This window comes from Urocitellus parryii, chromosome 9 (genome assembly GCF_045843805.1).
Source record: "Urocitellus parryii isolate mUroPar1 chromosome 9, mUroPar1.hap1, whole genome shotgun sequence".
In the NCBI taxonomy this organism is placed as follows: Eukaryota; Metazoa; Chordata; class Mammalia; order Rodentia; family Sciuridae; genus Urocitellus; species Urocitellus parryii.
This window is the reverse complement of record NC_135539.1, coordinates 99698002-99718148: the sequence shown is the minus strand read 5'-3', so window position 1 is coordinate 99718148 and position 20147 is coordinate 99698002. Positions and strand designations below refer to the sequence as shown.

General features: G+C 34.3%; 1 protein-coding gene across 1 annotated transcript in view; it reads right to left on the bottom strand.

The window, feature by feature from the left end:
* Window positions 1-20147, bottom strand: part of Eprs1 (glutamyl-prolyl-tRNA synthetase 1) — a 74296-nt gene that overhangs the window by 25574 nt on the left and 28575 nt on the right. Inside the window, exons 14-18 of the mRNA XM_026387974.2 lie at window positions 19208-19344; window positions 17818-18025; window positions 17086-17198; window positions 12480-12597; window positions 7328-7687 (exon numbers count right to left, since the gene is read on the bottom strand). Of these exons, the coding sequence (XP_026243759.2) occupies window positions 7328-7687; window positions 12480-12597; window positions 17086-17198; window positions 17818-18025; window positions 19208-19344 (936 nt within the window). The remainder of the gene's footprint in view (window positions 1-7327; window positions 7688-12479; window positions 12598-17085; window positions 17199-17817; window positions 18026-19207; window positions 19345-20147) is intronic.

Genomic DNA, 20147 nt, shown 5'->3' with positions numbered 1-20147 from the left:
CGAATGACCCTGAGTTCAATCCCTGGTACAAAAAAAAAAAAAAGTAAATAAAATAAAAATATAAATTATACACACTGTCCCTTATACAAATCATAAAAATAAACATACACTAAAACTTTTCCACATTAGATAAATAAACAGATAAATCAATTATAAGAATATCCACATAAACTCAAGTGTCAAATCCTAGGTTTGTAGGTAGTGAAGTCAGAATGTATAAAATCAGAATAATGATTAGTTCAATGGTTTCCTTTACACAGTGCTTATTTTCTTTAGCTTACTAAACACATTAAAATGGTGGAAAAAATAAAATGAAGCTTGAGCCCACCTAAAGAAGAGTCATATCACTCTTTTAAAAAATTATGAAATGAGAAAGTATGTTGAAGTTTTTAAATCAGATGCTCACCTGTATATTTCAACCTGATGTTTTAACATAATCATAATAAAAAAGAAAGATACACTTAGCCTAAGACGACACTTGTGGCTCTACCAGAAAAGACAGCAATGCAGACAAAGGACCTCAAGTTTGCAAACTGACATACCAGTGGGAACCTCAAGGCATTAATCAAAATTGCAAGGAAAAAATGCTTCCATATTACCCTATGCAATTTTTACTGCTAAATTATAACATCACTCCAAATAGCTAAGTGAAACCCAACAGAAGCTAAGATGGGGGCCACAGGAATGCAGGGAAGCACAGGAACACTTTCAAAGAAATTGCATCCATGAGACAGCAAATTACATACTTTGTCTAATTACTCTATAATATTTTCCAGTCTACTGACTTTAGTGTATACAAAGCACTGCACAAAGACCAGAGTAGGTTGTCTGATCTGTATTCCTGACCTGTGTCTTCTTTATATTGTTTTTATAATTAAGATTATAAATATAATTAAAAAATCAAAAGAATTCACAGTAGAATCTACCTTTTCCTAAGAAAAAGGGTATAGTAGCTAAAACACACAGACAAGAAAAGGAAACTTACATTAGAATAGGAAAAAAAGGAATTCACTGCAAACATTTTCAGAAAGGAGGACTATGTGAATGAAAGAAATTTTACACTACAAGCAAATATTCAACAGAGTTTGAAGTCAGTACACTTTTTCCACACAGTAGGAAAAAAAATTTTTTTTTGACACAATTATAATTTAAAATGCTATGGTAAGAAAAGTAAGGCAAGGAAACTAGTTTATTATTGAGATACTGTAGGTATTTAATTTCACTTGAGATTGAAAGACATTGTGTGTGAATAAGAGTAAAATTATATACATTACTGAGCAATTTTCCCTGAAAATTTAGAAAGCACATAAAGATTCTTGCCAGGTACAGTTGTAACCTCAACAACACAGAAGGCTGAGGCAGGAAGATCACAAATTTGCTTCCAGACTGGAAAATTTACTGAGACCCTGTCTCAAAAAGGATTGGAAATATAGCTCAGTGGTAAAGCACCCTTGGATTCAATCTCTAGTATTGAGACTGAGAGTGAGAAAGAATCTAAACATTCTTGAGAAATTAGCAATATAAATGTAAGAAATAATCACTATCATTTCATGGCAAGTTTATTCTGTACCAGACACTACGTTAAATATTTTATGTGGATTATTATACTCAATTTTCAAAACTATCCTCATTCACACTTTACAGAAGAAGCAAAGCCCAGAAAGACAAAGTACCTTATCCAAAGTTACAAAGAAAGTAGTAGAACTAGTATTTGAATCTAAGGTTTATTCCAGATGCTGTGATTTTTGATCACTATAGTAGGCATGAAATTATAGAAGGCATGAGAAAATGATCGAAATGTTCATTTTAATCTTAATGCTGCAAAAACTGCTTTTCAAGAGAGATATGGATATTCGAATATGTCTCTCAGAATACATAATACAGAACTGAAGGATAGGAAAGGATAAGAGAAACATAATCTCTTTTAATAGCTAATTTTCATTATTAGAAGGCTTTTACAATTTCCCTTTACAAAGGGATTGTATATACTAGTTATCATAATTATACAACAATAGAAGCTTAAAAGTAAAATAGTTTAAGTTCTTAAAAAACTGTTTTAAATTCATCTAAAAAAAGGCCACTATATACAGTTTCTGGTATAAATTCGTAAGAAAGAAAACAACCTACACAAAAGACTTCAGTGAAGGTTTCCAACTGGAATTTGAGGTAAATAAAAATGATCTTAAAAATTTATAATTCAAAATTGGGAAGAGAAAAAAGAAGGGAATATATCTGGTTACATTTAGAATGACAAGCTTCAAAGAGCTATTTTTGTTGCAGCCACTAGATGGAAACATTTCTCCATGGGAAAAGGAGGGAATTGTAACAAAGAAAATACCTAGATCCTTAGCAATTTATGACAATAATATAACTTTCCAAAGTGGCCTCTACATCTGAATTCTCAATAAAAATTTTTTTTTAAATTCCCCTTTGCTCCTCACTAGCACATCTGAGAGAATTATACCTGCATAAGAAAATCTCTAAAGGAAATGTTCCCACCTGATGAGGGGTGTCAGGGGTGGGGGGTATGTGGAGTGGGGGGGGGAGTATAAGAACAAAGAATCCTACCTAACTAAAGGAGAATGTAGATGCAGGTAAATTTAGTGAGCTACAAGATCACAGGTTTTCAAAGAAGGCATTGAAAGAGTCAAATTATAAGAAATCCATTTGGCTTAAATATCTAAACCTATAAGAAACAGCCCAATAACTGAGTCCTGATCCTAGTACTTAATACAGCACAGTAAAGAGCTCATACCCTAGAGTCACACCTGGGTTACAACACCTCAGATTTTCCTGGAAGATACCTAAACTGAAGTTATGTCTTGTGAAGTGTTTTCAACCACAATCTAATACAGGACAGATTCTATGCTTGTTTAGGTCAAAAGCAAGTGTGCATTAAATAGCAAGTACAAATAAAGCAGGAATCTATTAAACACAAATTCCAAACAAGAATCTTAAAACCATCAAGGGAAAGAATGGATGTATTTCTTCTTCTAATTCCCACCCCCCCACACAAACTTTATTTTTTGATCTGAGAATTTAAAAAGCTGTTTGGGGTGATATTATTAGAGAGTGGTTTTCTAGAATAACCTATTTACTGCTCAAAAGGGTACAGTAACATTCCTTTCCTGATAAACTGTGATTTGGGTTTTAAAAATAATAACAATGGTGTAAAAAACAAAAGAGCAACACAGGCATGATGATGTGTGTCTGTAGTCCCAGTTACTCAGAAGGCTAAAGCAGCAGAATTGATCAAGCCCAAGAGCTCAAGGCCAGTCTGGGAGACATAAGGAGATCCCCATCCTCCAAGATCCTCAAAAACAGACAGACAGACAGATGAACAGACTGATAGGCAGGAAGACAAGCAAAGATCGCCGAAGTTATTTCTGATGGATTATTGTAGACACAAATAAAAGGTGCTATGAATCAAAATAAAATGCTGCAACTGCAATATTCAACAGTTATCAGTACTCCCTCCAGTACCTCTGGGTCCAATCCCTGGTGCACTCCCTGCCCAAATAAAACCATACACAAAAAAACCATTGTGCTCACTCAGATTTCAAAGCAGTAAAACATGCTCAAAATAAAAAGTTTCGTCTTTGAAACTGTAACTTTGGAAATTTAAAGTTAACATTTAAAATTTGAAGAGTGACTATAATTTTAAAAATAAGAGGAAAAGGATAAGAAGGAAAAGGTTGACTTCTAGGTCTTTATTCCTTGCTCATCTTCTTGCTTATATGGTCTTTACACTTAAAAGCTCTAGCAAGTAAGTACCTATTTCACCCTATAGCAGAAAAGGAAAAAAAACAAAACAAACAAAAACAGAGCACCAGGCATGGTGGAAAAAGCCTGTAATCCTGGCTACTCAGGAGGCTGACACAGGAGGATTTTTAGTTTGAAGCCAGCATGGGCAATTTAGTAAAACTCTCTCTCAAAATAAAAATAGGATATAGGTCAGTGGTAAAGCACTTGCCTAGCATGTGTGAGGCGTTGTGTTTGATCCCCAGCACTGCAAAACAAAAACAAAAACAATACTCCCCAAAACAATAGAGCAAGAAAAGTTTAACAACCTCCCTTCTTTCATGTTTAGTCGTCACCTCTTTACCACTATGACACAGTAAAATAACTACTTTTTGTAGGAAATAGAACTGTAAAGAGACTTGGACATATTATTAATGTAAAATAAGCACAGACTTGCTTAATAATAACAAACTGGTAAAACTGATAATTCTCTAGTGCTTCTAATGTAATGCCCTACAATTATCATTTCTAATGGAAAATAACTTGAGAATCATTCAAAATTTGAATCCAGGGCTTGCAAATTTCAAAAGTTACTTCCATATTTCTCAATGGTTACTTAGACAAGCAAATAAAAAATATTCTTTGAAAATCAATGGGCTTGACGCTGGCTAAGCGGTAGAGCGCTTGCCTAGCATGTGCGAGGCCCTGGGTTCGGTCCTCAGCACCACATAAAAATAAACAAATAAAATTAAAAAGGTATTGTGTCAACTACAACTAAAAAAAATAAATATTTTTTTAAAAAAGAAAAGAAAGTCAATGGGCTTGGCTGTTGTGAAGATTAAAAAGCACATACTATACAGTGTCACAAGGAAGTTAAAGAGTAGTTCCACTCTCAATAACTGATATGTTTCTCTAGGAGAGAGAGCAATACTTACTATTGTTAGCTTTAGAGAAAAAGTATAAGCAGTAATTTGAAACACATATATAGTACACAGTAGGCATTCAATAAAAGTAAGCCAAACTAAACTGAAGTAAGATATATTTCAATGTTAGTTATCAGTATGAAAACACCTAGCAAAACTACTTGCCCAACTGCCAAAGAAATTTAGATCTTTTTACTCATAGTTTAAATTTTTGTAACCTCAACAATGGTATTTCATAAAAGCATGATGTAATCCATTAACCTAACAGGATGAGAAATGTAGTTGACCACCATTATATCTTTTGCTGTCATTTACTCAACATATAATTAGCAGAATGTCAATGTATTCTACTCCGAATAAATAAATTTGAAGACCAAATCCCTTCCCCTCAAATTACATCCAGGAAGTGTCCAACATATACAGAGAGCAAAAATAATCCCAATGTCACCATATAGTGGAAACAGCAAGGAGTTATATCCTAAATCCCTATATCTTGCAGCCTTTTTCCTTGAAGTAGTTTCTTGTTTCTGTTTGTTTTCACATAACCATAGTTCTGTAGTACTTTAATAGGCTCACTAAAGATAAAAGATGAAAAAATATCTCATATTTCACAATGAAAACACAATGAAATATTAACTACTAGGGCAAAAAACCATTTTCTCTCCTTAGGAGAGGTCCAATGTTCATGAATGGAAATATCTTAGGTAGTAGGGTTTCCAGTCAGATGCCTAGCAACTTACTAACTGAGGTCAAGAACTTGCAACCTCAAGTTTGTCATTCTCCAGCCTAAGCCCAAGACTCTGACAGGACAATAGATTTTCTGGTAACACTTTAGAACAATTCCCCTCCAACCAAAAAGTAAAGCCCATAGTAATGATATACATCTCTGTGTTCAAGCCACAGCACCAACTCTACAATTTTTGACAGCTCATCAATAACTGAATTATATCCAGTTATGGCAATATTTATTTGATCATGTTTTGGAACCACGCTGCTGTTTGAGTAGAACTATATATCTTCATTTTTTAAATATGATCTTTACCTATCACAGATATTATTCCCTTTGTCTCTCACAACAAATAATGTCATTCCACAATTAGATGCCATGACCCACTTGGCTAAATGTTTTCCCTAAAGACATGCTGGAATAAGAATAAATGTATACTTCAATCAAAATTTGGAATCAGCTGGACACTGTGGTTTGGGAGGCTGAAGCAAGAGGATCATGAGTTCAAAGCCAGCCTCAGCAAGGCCCTGAGCAATTCTGGGAGATGTTATCTCTAAATAAAATACAAAAAAAGGGCTGGGGATGTGGCTCTGTGGTTAAGCACCCCTGGATTCAATCCCTGGCACCAAAAAAAAAAAAAAAAAAAAGAGAGAGAGAAAGAGAAACACACACACACAAAAAAAAAAACAAACAAAAAAACTTGGTATTGTTTGAAGGTTCCTCTGCAAAAAGTCTGAGGCAGTCACTGGTAAAAAAAATCTCTCATTAGAGGCTGGGGCTGGGGCTGCATGGTAAAGCATTTGCGTTGCATGTGTGAGGCACTGGGTTTGATCCTCAGCACCACATAAAAATAAATATACTGTGTGTTCATCTACAAATAAAAAAAAATTTAAAAACACCCTCTCATTAAAAAAAAAAAAAACAACAATAAATAAGGCTGGGATTGTAGCTCAGTGGCAGAGCGCTTGCCTAGCATGTGTGAGGCATGGGTTTGATCCTTAGCACCACATAAAAATAAATAAATAAAAACAGTAAACAAACAGAAGGAACAGCAATAGAAGAGGAACAGTGGGGAGGGAGGAAACGAGGGAAAGAAGAAGTACTGGGGACAAATGGAACCAATTATATTCCATGCATGCATGACTATGTTAAAATGAACCCTAAGGTTATGTACAACTACAATGCACTAAGAAAACCATTTCAAAAAACCCCTCAACAACCCACTCATTGTTTCCTGAATTCACATGGTATCTTCCCACCTCTGTGTCTTTACTAGTGCTATCTCCTACACCATTTGATTCTAAAAGCATTATCCCTGGACCAGCAACATGTGCATCACCTGCATAATTTTTTAGAAAAGCATTCTCTGGGAATTCTGGACTTTCTAAAGCAGAAAGGTCAGGGGCAGGTTCCAGTGATTTGCATTTTTAGCAAGCCTTCCAGTACCATGTTTCTACACTTAGAATGCCTTCCTCTGAACTTCATTATCTGTAAAGGTTTCTATTACTTAGAATTTTTTTTTTTTTTTTTGGTGGTGCTGGGGATCAAACCCAGGTCCTCTTGCATGCTAAATACATGCTCTACCACACTCCTACCCCACAAGGAATATTTTAAATACCCTATATGAATTATTTCCTCATTCCCTGTCACTTCTGACTATTAATACTTCTCACACCAATCTACACATATCATGAAAAATGACAGTCACATAAAGATTACAATGAGTTTGTGTGCATTCTTCCCTAGTGCCACTCCACCACCAATTGTGAACTTTTTATGTTTTTAGAGCTAGACATATAAAAGGTATCAATAAATATCATATAATATTCAAGCTGGTAGTCAATAAACACTGTTTATAAGAAGATGAAACTGCAGTGAGCAGTATGAATTCATATTGTATTTATGATTTAGTCTAAATTCACTCTGGCATACTGACCTTAGGGGCTTTTTCAGCTTTCAGCTTTCGAACCACTTCCCCTTGTGCAGCAACTTTATCATACAGAGATTTACTTTCTGAAGTATTTACTGGGGATGTAGAAGAAACACTCTGTACTAATGTAGTAGGAGGATTCCCAGGTTTATATTCTTGACCAGTTTTCTCTTTAAATTCAGCTTTCAAAGCTAAAAGCTGTTTTACAGCTGCATCTATATCATCCTTTGCTGCTTTCTTGGCTTTTAATTCACGTACGACATCCCCTTGAATAGCCACTCTGTTGTAAAGGACCAAGGAATCTTCAGATGTGACACAAGTGTTATTCAGAGAAGGTGCTGGTCTTTCCTTCAGAGGAGCAGTTTTCTAAAGAAGCAGAAAACCAGAAGTGAAATAATTCATGTTAAATGTATTTCCACAAAATTATATCAAACTGTTTTGGGCTGTTTAAAGTAAAAAACAAACTGCAAAAACTTCAATTCTTCAAAAGTTCAAATAAACAATAACATTCCTAAAAATTTATCCTAACCCCCCCTGCCCCCAAAATGACAGAAGTAAACAAAGGTGGAAGATACAGAGATATCAGCATTTTAATCATAGGAAAAAAAAAAAAAAGAAACACAAAGAAACCTAAATCTTTATCTTTGTGGGACTAATTACAGAAACTATGAGCATCCATTAGGTCTAGGGACAAATCACCACTGCAACAAATACTGGCTGTGCAATTCATTATTTATGCTATAACAGAGACAAGTGTATTTAACCCATCAGGATGATGGGAAATGGAAAGTCATAAATCTGTGTAAAGGCTTTCTTCACAAAGGCTGAAAATAATAAGAATTAGGTATCACTTTTAATTTTTTTATAAAGATGAGATATATCTAGATTATTTATCAAGGAAGGGCTCCATTAAATACCATAACATAATTATAATTCATCATTGTAAAACTGTTTCCTTTGGGCAAAATTATACACTTACAGATACACGTTTGCATATAAGTATATTCAACAAATCTAGAGAGACGCTCCCTAAAATCATCTCTATAAGTGAATAAATAATCTTTTTATTTTCAATGTCATGTTCTCTTCTGCCTAGCAGGCTTTCCTCACTACTGAAACTCTTTCAAATTTAAAACCTGGCTCACCTTGTACCTTCCCAAGATTTTCTTTAATGGTCTTCCACCTAATTTTTCAGAATTTCATCTGTATACATGTACTACACCCCAGATTTTTTTTCTCTCTATCCAGTATTACATACTGATTCAAGACATCTTTATCTAGATAGCTAAGACATGCCTACAGTTATATCAGAATGACATTTTATATAGCAATTAGATTCTAAAGTCAGCATGTAAGTTAAAAAATATTTGCATTTGCTCAAAATTACTCTCTTAAAATACTTAAAAACACTCATGATTTATGGTGAGGTTATATATACACCCAGAAAGAGCAATATGCATATATAAATGTATTCACATCATATAGTAGGGAAGAATAATAATCCAGGGAGACACTAATATGTCAAAAATATATACTCTGCCAGGCACTGTGGTGTACCTTTAATCCTAGCTACCCAAAAGTTGAGGTAGGATTGCAGGTTCAAAGTCAGCCTCAATAACATACAACATAACAAGAACCCAATTGAACACACACACACACACAAATTCTACTTCACTTACTTTCTAATATGAATCTACTCATTTATTTTTGGTAAACAGAGGGACATTAGTATAATATTGAAAATTTACATTAATTATATGTGACTTTTTCCTGAGTGTGTAAGCTCTATGTCAAAGAAGCATAAATGAGAGAGCTTCAAAACTGGGCATGGTGGCTCCACACGTAAAATTCCAGTCACTCAGAAGGCTGAGTTGGGAGGATTGAGACTTTGAGGCCAGCCTGGGCAACTTAATAAGATGCTGCCTCAAAATAAAATGAAAACCAGGTGGGGATGTAGCTTGGTGTTAAGAGTACTACCCAGAGTAGGAGGTTTTGTATTTAATCTCCAGTAATGCAAAAAAAAAATTAAAATTAATCAGCTTTGGAAATACCTGATAATCTTAAAAACCTTGCATAAAGTACCCCCAATTAGTGTAGGTGGTGCTTTAAAAACACTGTTTTCCATAACATTAAGCCATCTGATACAGGTACAACCACATACTAAGGAATCTTCAAAGACATTGCCTCCTATGTTAGAGCATAAAAGATTGAAAAACACTAACAAGCCCTGCCTCCCGCCCCAAAAATGAGAAAGAAAAAAAAAAAAAACCAAAGGTATACTCTGATCAACCTTCAATTTTGACTACATCAGTCTCTATTCCTGGCAAATACCCTTGAAGACCACAATCAAAGGAAAAGCATTCTCCTTAAGAATTAAGACTACAAAGGAGCTCTGACTACCATACTGGTTATAAATATTAGTCAACTGTACTTGAATTTCTATCAGGATTTGTGCAGGTTTCAAAGCATGTTCACAGATTTTTTGATATTCCTTCCACCAAGAAGTGGGTCTTTGTTCCTTCCCTGTGATCTGGGCAAGTTTATAACTACTTTCACCAAAGTGTACAGTGGAAGTAACACTACATGAGATCTGCAAGGCTAAATAAAGCGTAACAGACAATGTTGCTTCCACCTTGGATACTGGACACTCACTTTCAGAGGCCTGAGTTTTCATGTAAGAAATCTTACTATCATGGCACCACCATGCTAGAGGCCACTTGTAGCTAGCTATTCCAGCCAACATTCACCTGAGTTCTCAGCCAACAGAGAGCCAATAACAACTGGTATCCAGGTGAATGAACTACCTTGGATGCCCCGCCCAGTTGATTTTTCAATGGTCCCAGCCACATGAAATGCCTGTTTCTGGAGGTCGGAGTCAACCCTATTTTCCTTAACCAGCCCTGTTATTTTTAGCATGTTATATACAGAACAAAAAGTTCTTCAAGAACACATATTAATTTATAGCATAAAAGTTCAGTAGATTAGACAAAGGGGAATGAAAGGAAGATGGACAAGAAACAGGAAGACAGTGAAATGAATCTGACTTAACTGTCCTATGTACATATATAAATATGCCACAATGAATCTCTATATCATGTGTAGTCACAAGACTGGAATCCTAATTAGAATAAGATATACTTCATGTTTGTATAAATATATCAAATTATACTTTACTGTCATACATAACTAAAAACAACAAAAACAAAAAAAGATGAGAGGTGCAGGTGAGAACTAGGACCAATGAGGAAACAGTAGGCAAGCTTCTCATCTTGTACTTATTCTTTGATACACACTATGACAATCTCAAAGTGTGATCTTCAGATCATCCCCAGAGGGTTCAGAGAACACTTTCAAAGGGGGTCCAAGGTCACAGCTATTTTTATTACATAATTTGTCTTTTGTTCTCATTCTCTTCATGAGTGTTTAGTACAGATTTTCAGAGGCTCAAGTCAGACATTAAAGAGAAAACTATACAACTCTTCTAATTTTAAACTTTGCTATAGAAAATACATTTTGCTTTAGAAAATAGCTTTATTAATGTTTATTGTATTTGGATTTATTGTTATTTTAACATAAATTAATAAATTCTTCTAAAACTTCTCAATGTTATTTTTTAGAATGGTAAATACTTATAACCTATGTAAACGAAGAATTTTTAAGGAGTCCCTGAGCTGGGGGTATAGTTTAGTGATAGAGTGCCTGCTTAGCATGCATGAAACCTGGTGTTGATTCCTAGCATAACACACACACACACACACACACACACACACACACACACACATATAAAAGAGTGTAGGGGGTCCTGAGGCCAAAAAGTTTAGGAACTGCTGGTATATACTTATTATTATAAAATAACTGCACAAGGGTATTTGTTCTTAAATGTTAAATATGTTAATTTTTATTTCATTCTTAAAATGATACACAAGTTGAAAGAAAAATCATTAATTTTCATTCTTGTTTCAGAATGAAATTTAAAATTACCTTTTCAAAAAATATCTTTTCTTCAATTTATGTGGATTATTTTTCAAAGAGATACCAAGTATTAGGACATAAATATTTATCTACTTGTTAGAATGTAACTAGTTAATGTTAAGAATTTCATTTAGACTAGAGGTGCCATGAAAATACTTCTGATAAACTAAGGGTGCTATGAACTGAGAAAGTTCAAGAGAACTGTAAACTAAATCTGTATAATAAACCTGTCTCCCTATTTCTCTATACATGTCATCATCTCTCAAATCTACCACCTTGTACAAGGACAAAACCTGTGTTTCCATCTAAAATGTCCCTTCTGACCTTCATTGCTAGGCGGACTCCTAACTCACTCTTACACAGATTACTAAATATTACCACCAAGAAGAAAATGGATTAGAAAATGTTCATGTTCACATTTTCCAAGTCAAGTAAACATTTTTTCATTAATCACATCATAGCAGCTTCTGTCCCATTTTCCTTTTCTGAACCTTAAACACCACAGGGAGTTCTTTTCCAAGAGGCACGAAAGTTCAGTAAACATAGGGAGCCAAAAAAAATCAGCTCAATGTTTTAACTCTGTAACTTGGGAGTTTTGTGATTCTGGCAAGGATCACCACTACCCACTTATAAAATGAGAAGCTAAGAATAGATGTTCATCAACATATTGGCTGAATACAATGCTCCTAACCAAATTAGACTAGCTATTAAAAATATACATTCTCTAGCCAGACATGGTGGCAAACACCTGTAATTCCTTATTTCGGAGGCTAAGGCAGGACAGGAGGACTGCAAGATTGAAGACAACCTAGGCAACTTAGCAAGACCTTGCCTCAAAATTAGAAGGGCAGAGTGGGAGGTATATCTCAGGGCTTGTCTAACATGTGAAAGGCCCTGGGTTTAATTTCTAATACTGTCCAAAAAACAAAACTCCTGCAGCTCTATTAGTAATAAAAAAGAATATCTTTTAAAAATATTCTTTTAATGTAGTCTTTATACTTTTTGACATGATAAAATTAACTTTTAAAAATCATAAACTAAAAAGATGACAATGATAACGAAATGCAAAAAAAGTAGCAGTTATGGTCTTTCTTCAGTTTCAAATATGAGTCACTTATACAAACACATATTATAAACCTGGAGACAGAAAGATCAGTGATTTTCTGTAAACAAAGTGAATATTTACCTCATTTTTTGTGGTTTCCACTTTGGCCTTTTCCTTTGACCCAAATGTTGGCATTTCCTTTGTATGTCCATCCGGAATGTATATCAAGATGCATGGGGCTTCTTTGCAACTATATGGGCTAAAAAAAAAAAAAAAAAAAAAAAAAATGAAGGGACAAAAATTTTATCTGAACAAAATCATATAAACAAAAAGCAAAAGTGAATTCCCAGAGAAATTCAACATCACAGAACTAACACTTTTCAAAGTAGAACTCATTCTCTTACTATTCAAATCAGAAGCTCTTCAGCATAGTTCAAAAACAATAAGTACATGAATTAAAATTAGCTGCTCTTGTTACAAACTTCCAATTTATGAACTTTCATAGGTACAAACAGCTAATCCCAGGGCAAATGTACATCTATCCTGCCTCCAACAGAAACAGCATTAGTGGATATTAACTGGTATACCTCTTAACTTAAAGAAAATTCATCTGCCATACCACATCTAATCTGCTTAAAAGAAGAATCTCTGTAAAATATTTATTTTATGAGAATTTTTCAATTTTAAAGGGTACTGTAATTAGCTATGATCCACTTCCTCTAAGACTATGACTTCTGCAAATTTGGTGTTAAATGCTAAAGTAAAAAGAGAAAGAAATATTTACTAACGAGTTCTATCTCTTCAATATTTTTAATACACTTTTTAAATTGTATCCTTTTTTTTGTACACAATATCTCTATTTTATTTATTTATTTTTATGTGGTACTGAGGATCAAACCCAGAGCCTTGCACATGCGAGATGAGTGCTCTACCGCTGAGCCACAACCCCAGCCCCTCTTCAATATTTTTAATAGCTTGAAATAATTCATATGCCCCAAAATTCATTACTTTAAAAAGTACTCCATTCAGACAGATATAGTTCTCAGATGTGTGTGTGTGTGTGTGTGTGTGTGTGTGTATGTGTATACACACACATATAGTCACGTTTGTTTAGGGTGTCAAATATATTGTTATAACCTAAAATAATAGCTGTTTGTCAACCAGTAATCATTTAAGACTTTAAAATAGATACAAACTCTAATTCCTTTAAGACTTAGTTTCCCTAAGGGATAAAAACTAACAAATACAAGAAAATTATCTTGATAGATAAGATCAGATCAATACTTCGGACTTTCGTTGTATCAGTTTATGAAGTTCAAATAACTTTGACTGTGCTAATTATAGTAAATTTAATCACAACACAAAATTTTTGGGATTTACCTTCTGCAAATTGTCTAAAACTCACTTAGACATTCAAAATTTCTTTAAATCTTTAGCTTTGTCCTCTTTCATCTTGGACTTTAGCACAAGAAAATTACTTTACCAGACAAAATATTTTCTGATCCAGGTTTCTCTTCTTTTTTTTTTTTAATATGTTTTTTATTTGTAGATGGACACAATACCTTTATTTTATTAGTTTATTTTTATGTGGTGCTGGGGATCAAACCCAGTGTCTCACAAATGCTAGGAAAGCACTCTCTCACTGAGCCGCAACCACGGCAGCCAGAAACATTTCTAATTTTCCATTTTACACCTATAACCTTCTTTCATGTTTTCTAGTTTTGAACCATTTCTTAAATTCATATTCTGAAACAATCCTTATGAATGTTATCTGTGCATTCAATTTATACAACAAATATCATCCCAGGAGAGGGTTGGATAATCCAGCATATACAAAAACCGTGCTTTAATCTTTTTTTCTCCCAGGTTGAATTCAAGGGTTGGAGCATAGGATATTTTTGAGTCTGATCTATCTCCCTTATCATTATGACAATGTCATAAACTTCAAGTGAGTTCCCCACTGTCAACTGTACCCAGAGGCTCCTTTTGTGCCTATTTCTTTTTTTTTTTTTTATTTACATTTTAGTTCTCGGCAGACACAACATCTTTGTTGGTATGTGGTGCCGAGGATCGAACCCGGGCCGCACGCATGCCAGGCGAGCGCGCTACCGCTTGAGCCACATCCCCAGCCCCTTGTGCCTATTTCTTATACTAGGCACATTGTATACTAGGTACACTGATATGCAATGGAGGAGGCCTTGTGTTTCTCCTTTGCTAATAAAGCAATACAACTCTTTTTCCTTTTTCTCAAAAACAAATAAACAAACAACAACAACAAACAATTCAATGGTTATACCAAACTATGCGACCATTACCATATAATTTTAGGACATTTACATTATGTCAAAAAGAAACCCTTTATCTATCACTCCCCTGTCATCCTCCTCTTCTAGTCCCTGGTAACCACTGATCTATTTTGTTTCTATGGATTTGTCCATTCTGGACATTTTATACATGGGATATAATATGTAGTCTGTTATGATTTGCTTTTTTTTTTTGATACCAGGGATTTAACTCAGGGGCACTCAACCACTAAGCCACATCCCCAGCCCTATTTTCTATTTTATTTAAAAAAGACAGAGTCTCACTGAGTTGCTTAGTGCCTCCTGGTTGCTAAGACTAGTTTTGAACTCATGATCCATCAGCCTCAGTCTCCAGAGCCACTGGGATTACAGATAGGTATGTGCCACCATGCCCAACCATTGTAACTGGCTTCTTTCACTTAACGTTTACAAAGTTCATCAGTGTTGTAGTACTTCAGTCCTTTTACAGATAAGCAATACTTAGTTGTATTAATGTACTGCATTTTGTTTGTGTGTTTGTTAGTTTGGATATTTGGGTTGCTTCTATTTTTTGGTAATTATGAATCATGTTGTGTGCATTCATGTACAAGTTTTTATGTGACATATTCTTATTCTTTTTGAATATAAACATAGAAGCAGAACTGATGGATCAAATGATAACTCTAGATCTACTTTTGAAGCTACCAAACTGTTTTCTAAAGTGGTCATTTTACAATCCTACATCAACATAAGAGCTCAAATTCCTCTACATTCTCTCCAACATTTGTTATTATCTGTTTATTTTTAGCTTACACAGTGGATATGGAGGGATTATTTCACTGTGGTTTTCGCCTGCATTTCCCTATGATATCAAGCATCTTTTTGTGAGATTGCTTACCATTTGTATATCTGCTCTGGAGAAATGTCTATTCAAATCCTTTTCCCATATTTAAGTGGACTGTCTTTTTATTGAGTTACAAGAATATTTATTCTGAATATAAGCCCTTTATCCGATATGTATACAAATATTCTCCCTTGTTCTGTGGGTAATGTTTTCATTTTCTTGATAAAAAACACAAAATAGAGCTGGGGATATGGCTCAGTGGCCAAGTGCCCCTGAGTTCAATGCCCAGAACACCCTCCAACCCAAAAGAGAAAGCACTGCCAAGGTTATATAGTTTCTTGTTTTGTTCTGACAGTATTATAATTTTTGTGTTTATATTTAGGTCTCCATTTTGAGTGAATTTCTGTATATACTGAGGCAAGAATCCAACTTTACTCTTTTGTATGTGGCTATACACTGTCTATTGAAAAGTCCAACAACTTTTTGATAATAAATCAAGAACTTACTCTGTTACTCTAGTTAATAATACCACCACCATCACACATTCAATGAGAACTCCCTAAGGAGCAGGCACTGTATACTGTTTGCATGCATGAATGCATGATCTTTTTTGACTAAAAGCAAAGTGTCAAGATGAATAAGAAAAAGTACCTCTCTTAATAAGCTTAAATTCTAGAGGTAGAAACAAAATAAACAAAAAGATACAGTTTGGGGATGGGGTTGTGGCTCCGTGATACAGCGCTTGCCTAGCATGTGGGAAGCACTAGGTTCAATCCTTAGCACTGCATATAAGTAAAATAAAGATCCACTAACAACAAAAAAGTGTATTAAAAAAAAAAGATACAGTTTAACAGTGTTTAATAAATATGCTAAAGAGAGAAATGCCAAATGCTATGGTGACAGAGGTTGGGTACCTAATGAGACTAGAAGAATACAAAAAGCTCTGGAGGAAGCACGTTTTAAAAGGCAATTGAGATGAAGATAAAGAAGCAGAGACATTCTAGGAAAAGGCCCAGAGTTTCAAAGACAACTGATGCTTTCGGAAAAGTCTACACAGTCCAGTATGTTGAACATGGGGGGATCAGGGTGAGGTAAACTGCAACAGTTATGGCTCAAATAGGCAGAAAGACAATTAATGACCTCGTATTTCAAACAAAAAAATTGAGATTTTTCACTCTGAAACTAACAAGAATTTTTAAGCAGGGAAAAAACTGCTAAAAATAGTTACATTGAATTTTCCAGACTGATGGCCATGAAAAGCAGACCAGAAAAGAATAAAACCGAGTAGGTGTGGGGGCACACACCTGGAATCTCAGCTATTCAGAGGCTAAAGCAGGAGAATCACAAGCTTGATCCTAGTCTGGGCAACTCAGCACAACTCTATTTCAAAATAAATTTTTTTAAAGTGGGATAGAAAAAAATAATTTATTAATACTCAATGTACGCTATGTTATTTCAATTAGTTGTTAAAGTAAATTACTTAATTCTGAAATATTAAATATAAAACATACAATTGAGCAGAAATTGATTAGGTGTGATATTTTAGTGAAAATCCAACTTTTTAAATAAACTCTAAGAATTTTAAGCATTTTTGTTTAGATGTCTAATTACAATTACTTACCTCACAGGCTCATAAGGCTGATCACATATGAAGAATCCTCTTCTCTGGAGTTGTATAATGTCTCCTTTTTTCAAATCCTTAAGGCAGGGATCCCCTAGCATTAGTTCTTCATGCTATAAAGACAACATAAGACCAAAATCACTTTTTCAAATTAGAGCACAGACAACTCTAAAATGCAAGCAGTTTTTGTAGTAGCTAAAATAGCCTCATTTTAAACAGATGTGCTTAAAAGATTACTACTTAAGCACAAAAACTGAAACAGCAACCTGTGAAATAAATCAGTGACAAGCCACATATGATGTGTGACTGTAATCTTAGCACTCAGGAGGTTGAGGCAGGGGGATCAATTGAGCCTAAGAATTAGTGACTAGCCTGGGCAACATAGCAAGACCCTGACTCAAAGTTAAATTCCCCACTATAAATGTAAAATACAATGGAAGAAACACGTAACAGACTAAACTGAAAGGCATAACAGAGTGCAGGGGCTCTGGAGCTAAGGTGCATGGGTTTGAATACAGCCTCACTTCTGTCTTCAGGCAAGTTACTTCACTGTTTCACTATCATTTATAAACATGGGAACATTATTGTTTAATATCTTTTTATTTAAATAAAATTCTATGAATCTTTTTTATATTACTTGAGAAACTAAAATACTTAAAATTGATTTTAAAAATGTTAAAGAAAAGTTTATATAATGAAGAAAGATGAAATATGGCTTCTTTTAGAAGTTACCTTACTGTTCTTATTGACATACTGCTTAAAATCCTCATCTTTTCCTAGCACTGGCTTCGTGATCAAGTGCTCATAAGTGACACAGATTGCTGGAACTGGAAGAGCATGTGTAGTTTCAGCAAGCCAAGTGATCTTGGTAGTTTTCTTGTAGTCTTTGTTCTCCAAATTCAATTTTGCATCAAGAGATACAATTTTTCCATCTGCATTTCTAGATATGTTTGAAAAATATTCAAAGAAAATAAACTATAATTGCTATATGTGCATTATTTTATTTGACAATAATTAAATTACTAGAAAATAATTTATTATTTTTTTTTAATGGGCCGGGTGTGGTGGCACACAGCAACTTGGGAGGCTGAGGCAGGAGGATCTAAGTTCAAAGTCAGCCTCAGCAACTTAGTGAGACACTAAGCAACTTATCAGACCCTGTTTCTAAAAAATGAAAAAGAATGGGGCTCCCACTCCCTCTTAAGTACCCCTAGGTTCAATCCCTGATACCAAAAAGAAATTTTCTTTGGAAAAATCTGAAATCAAACATATATTTGAGGGGCTGGGGTTATGGCTCAGTGGTAGAGTGCTTGCCTCACATGTGTGAGACACTGGGTTCAATTCTCAGCACTGCATACAGATAAATAAAGGTTCACTGACAACTAAAAACAAACAAACAAAAGAGCACCTTAAAATATATACATCTGTATATTTGAATTTTTAATATATGCCAGGCATATATTAATAAGAGGAATAAAATGTAATCTCTGCTATCGAGGTATTTGACAACAGATCCCTACACATGATGAAGAACATGAATATACTTATAAATTTAAATGACCTGCATTAAACATTATAAAATACAAAATGTTATATTTAAAAACATCTAATAATTACTTGCATCATATGTAATAACACACAATGCAGTTCAGAACTTACATAAGTAAGTCTTAAGCATACTATGTCCATTGGTATGAACTAAAAATTAAATTAATAAGCATACATAGCATATTAATTAGAAAGTAAAATTCATCATTAACATTAACCAATTTTAAAGTAAATATGAGGAGAAAGTTTAAATATAAAATCCTGTTCAAAGCATCCTCCCACTAGATAACTAACTATACAATGACATGATAAAAATGATGTCTAAAGCACTATTTTTTGTGTCTAGATGTAGGCATTTTTAACATCACAAATAAAACATATCCTGATAGACTATTAGTAAACTGCAACATATATTTTAAGAAATTGTGTCCAGAGTTCGCAGTATCTATGTATATCTGAGCAGATTTACTAGTCAGCAACATGAATTGGTCTGAATTAAGTAATGTTTAATATGTAATGAACACAAAAGACATTTTTTCCATATTTATCTGAAAACAAACAAAAAAGTTCTTACTTGTATATTTTAGTAATGATGATGTTGCCCCAATTTATAAATGTAACCATCTCACCCTCTGAAAAAGTCTCTGCATCAGCACCTTCAATGAAAACTTTGGGGCTATACCACACAGGCTTCAAGCCAACATCAGGATTCTGGTGAATGTAAAGAAAGGACAGTGTTGGTTGAAGCAATAATTTATTGAACCCAGCAGTAAAATTCATTCATTCATTCATTTTATTCTTTAACCAAAGTGACCTGTATTATCACATTTAAAAACTCCACTAATATATTAGAAAGAAAATGCTTTACTTTTCTGCCACACATTTACTTTAACATAAATAGTCTCAATTCTGATTTTAGCATTTAAACAGTTAACAGCTGTTAGAAAAAGTCACATTCGGGCTGGAGATGTGGCTCAGCGGTAGCGCGCTCGCCTGGCATGCGTGCGGCCCGGGTTCGATCCTCAGCACCACATACCAACAAAGATGTTGTGTCCGCCGAGAACTAAAAAATAAATGTTAAAAAAAATTCTCTCTCTCTCTCTCCTCTCTCACTCTCTCTTTAAAAAAAAAAAAAAGAAAAAGAAAAAGTCACATTGGCCTCAGAGTAGAAATGGTGTTAGGTAAGACACCCTGACTCTAAGATTCCTTGTAGCTCAGGACAATCCAATCACTCACTGATTTCATACCTAAAACAGTATTATACCAAAAACTGCTTTGCTATCCTCAGAATCTCACTGATTCTGTACCAAAGGAGAAAAAAAGTTATTCCTGCTCAGTGGTTATAGAATTTATAAAATAAAACATATTATGTGACAGGAAATTGTGGACCTTTCATATTTAAAAAGCCAAACTTTGAAGTATAACATACGTGTATAGATAAATGTTCTTCTGCCTTTCCAGTGTGCATTATATATGGAGAATAAGAGATATGGAGAATAAAAAGAATGCTGTCT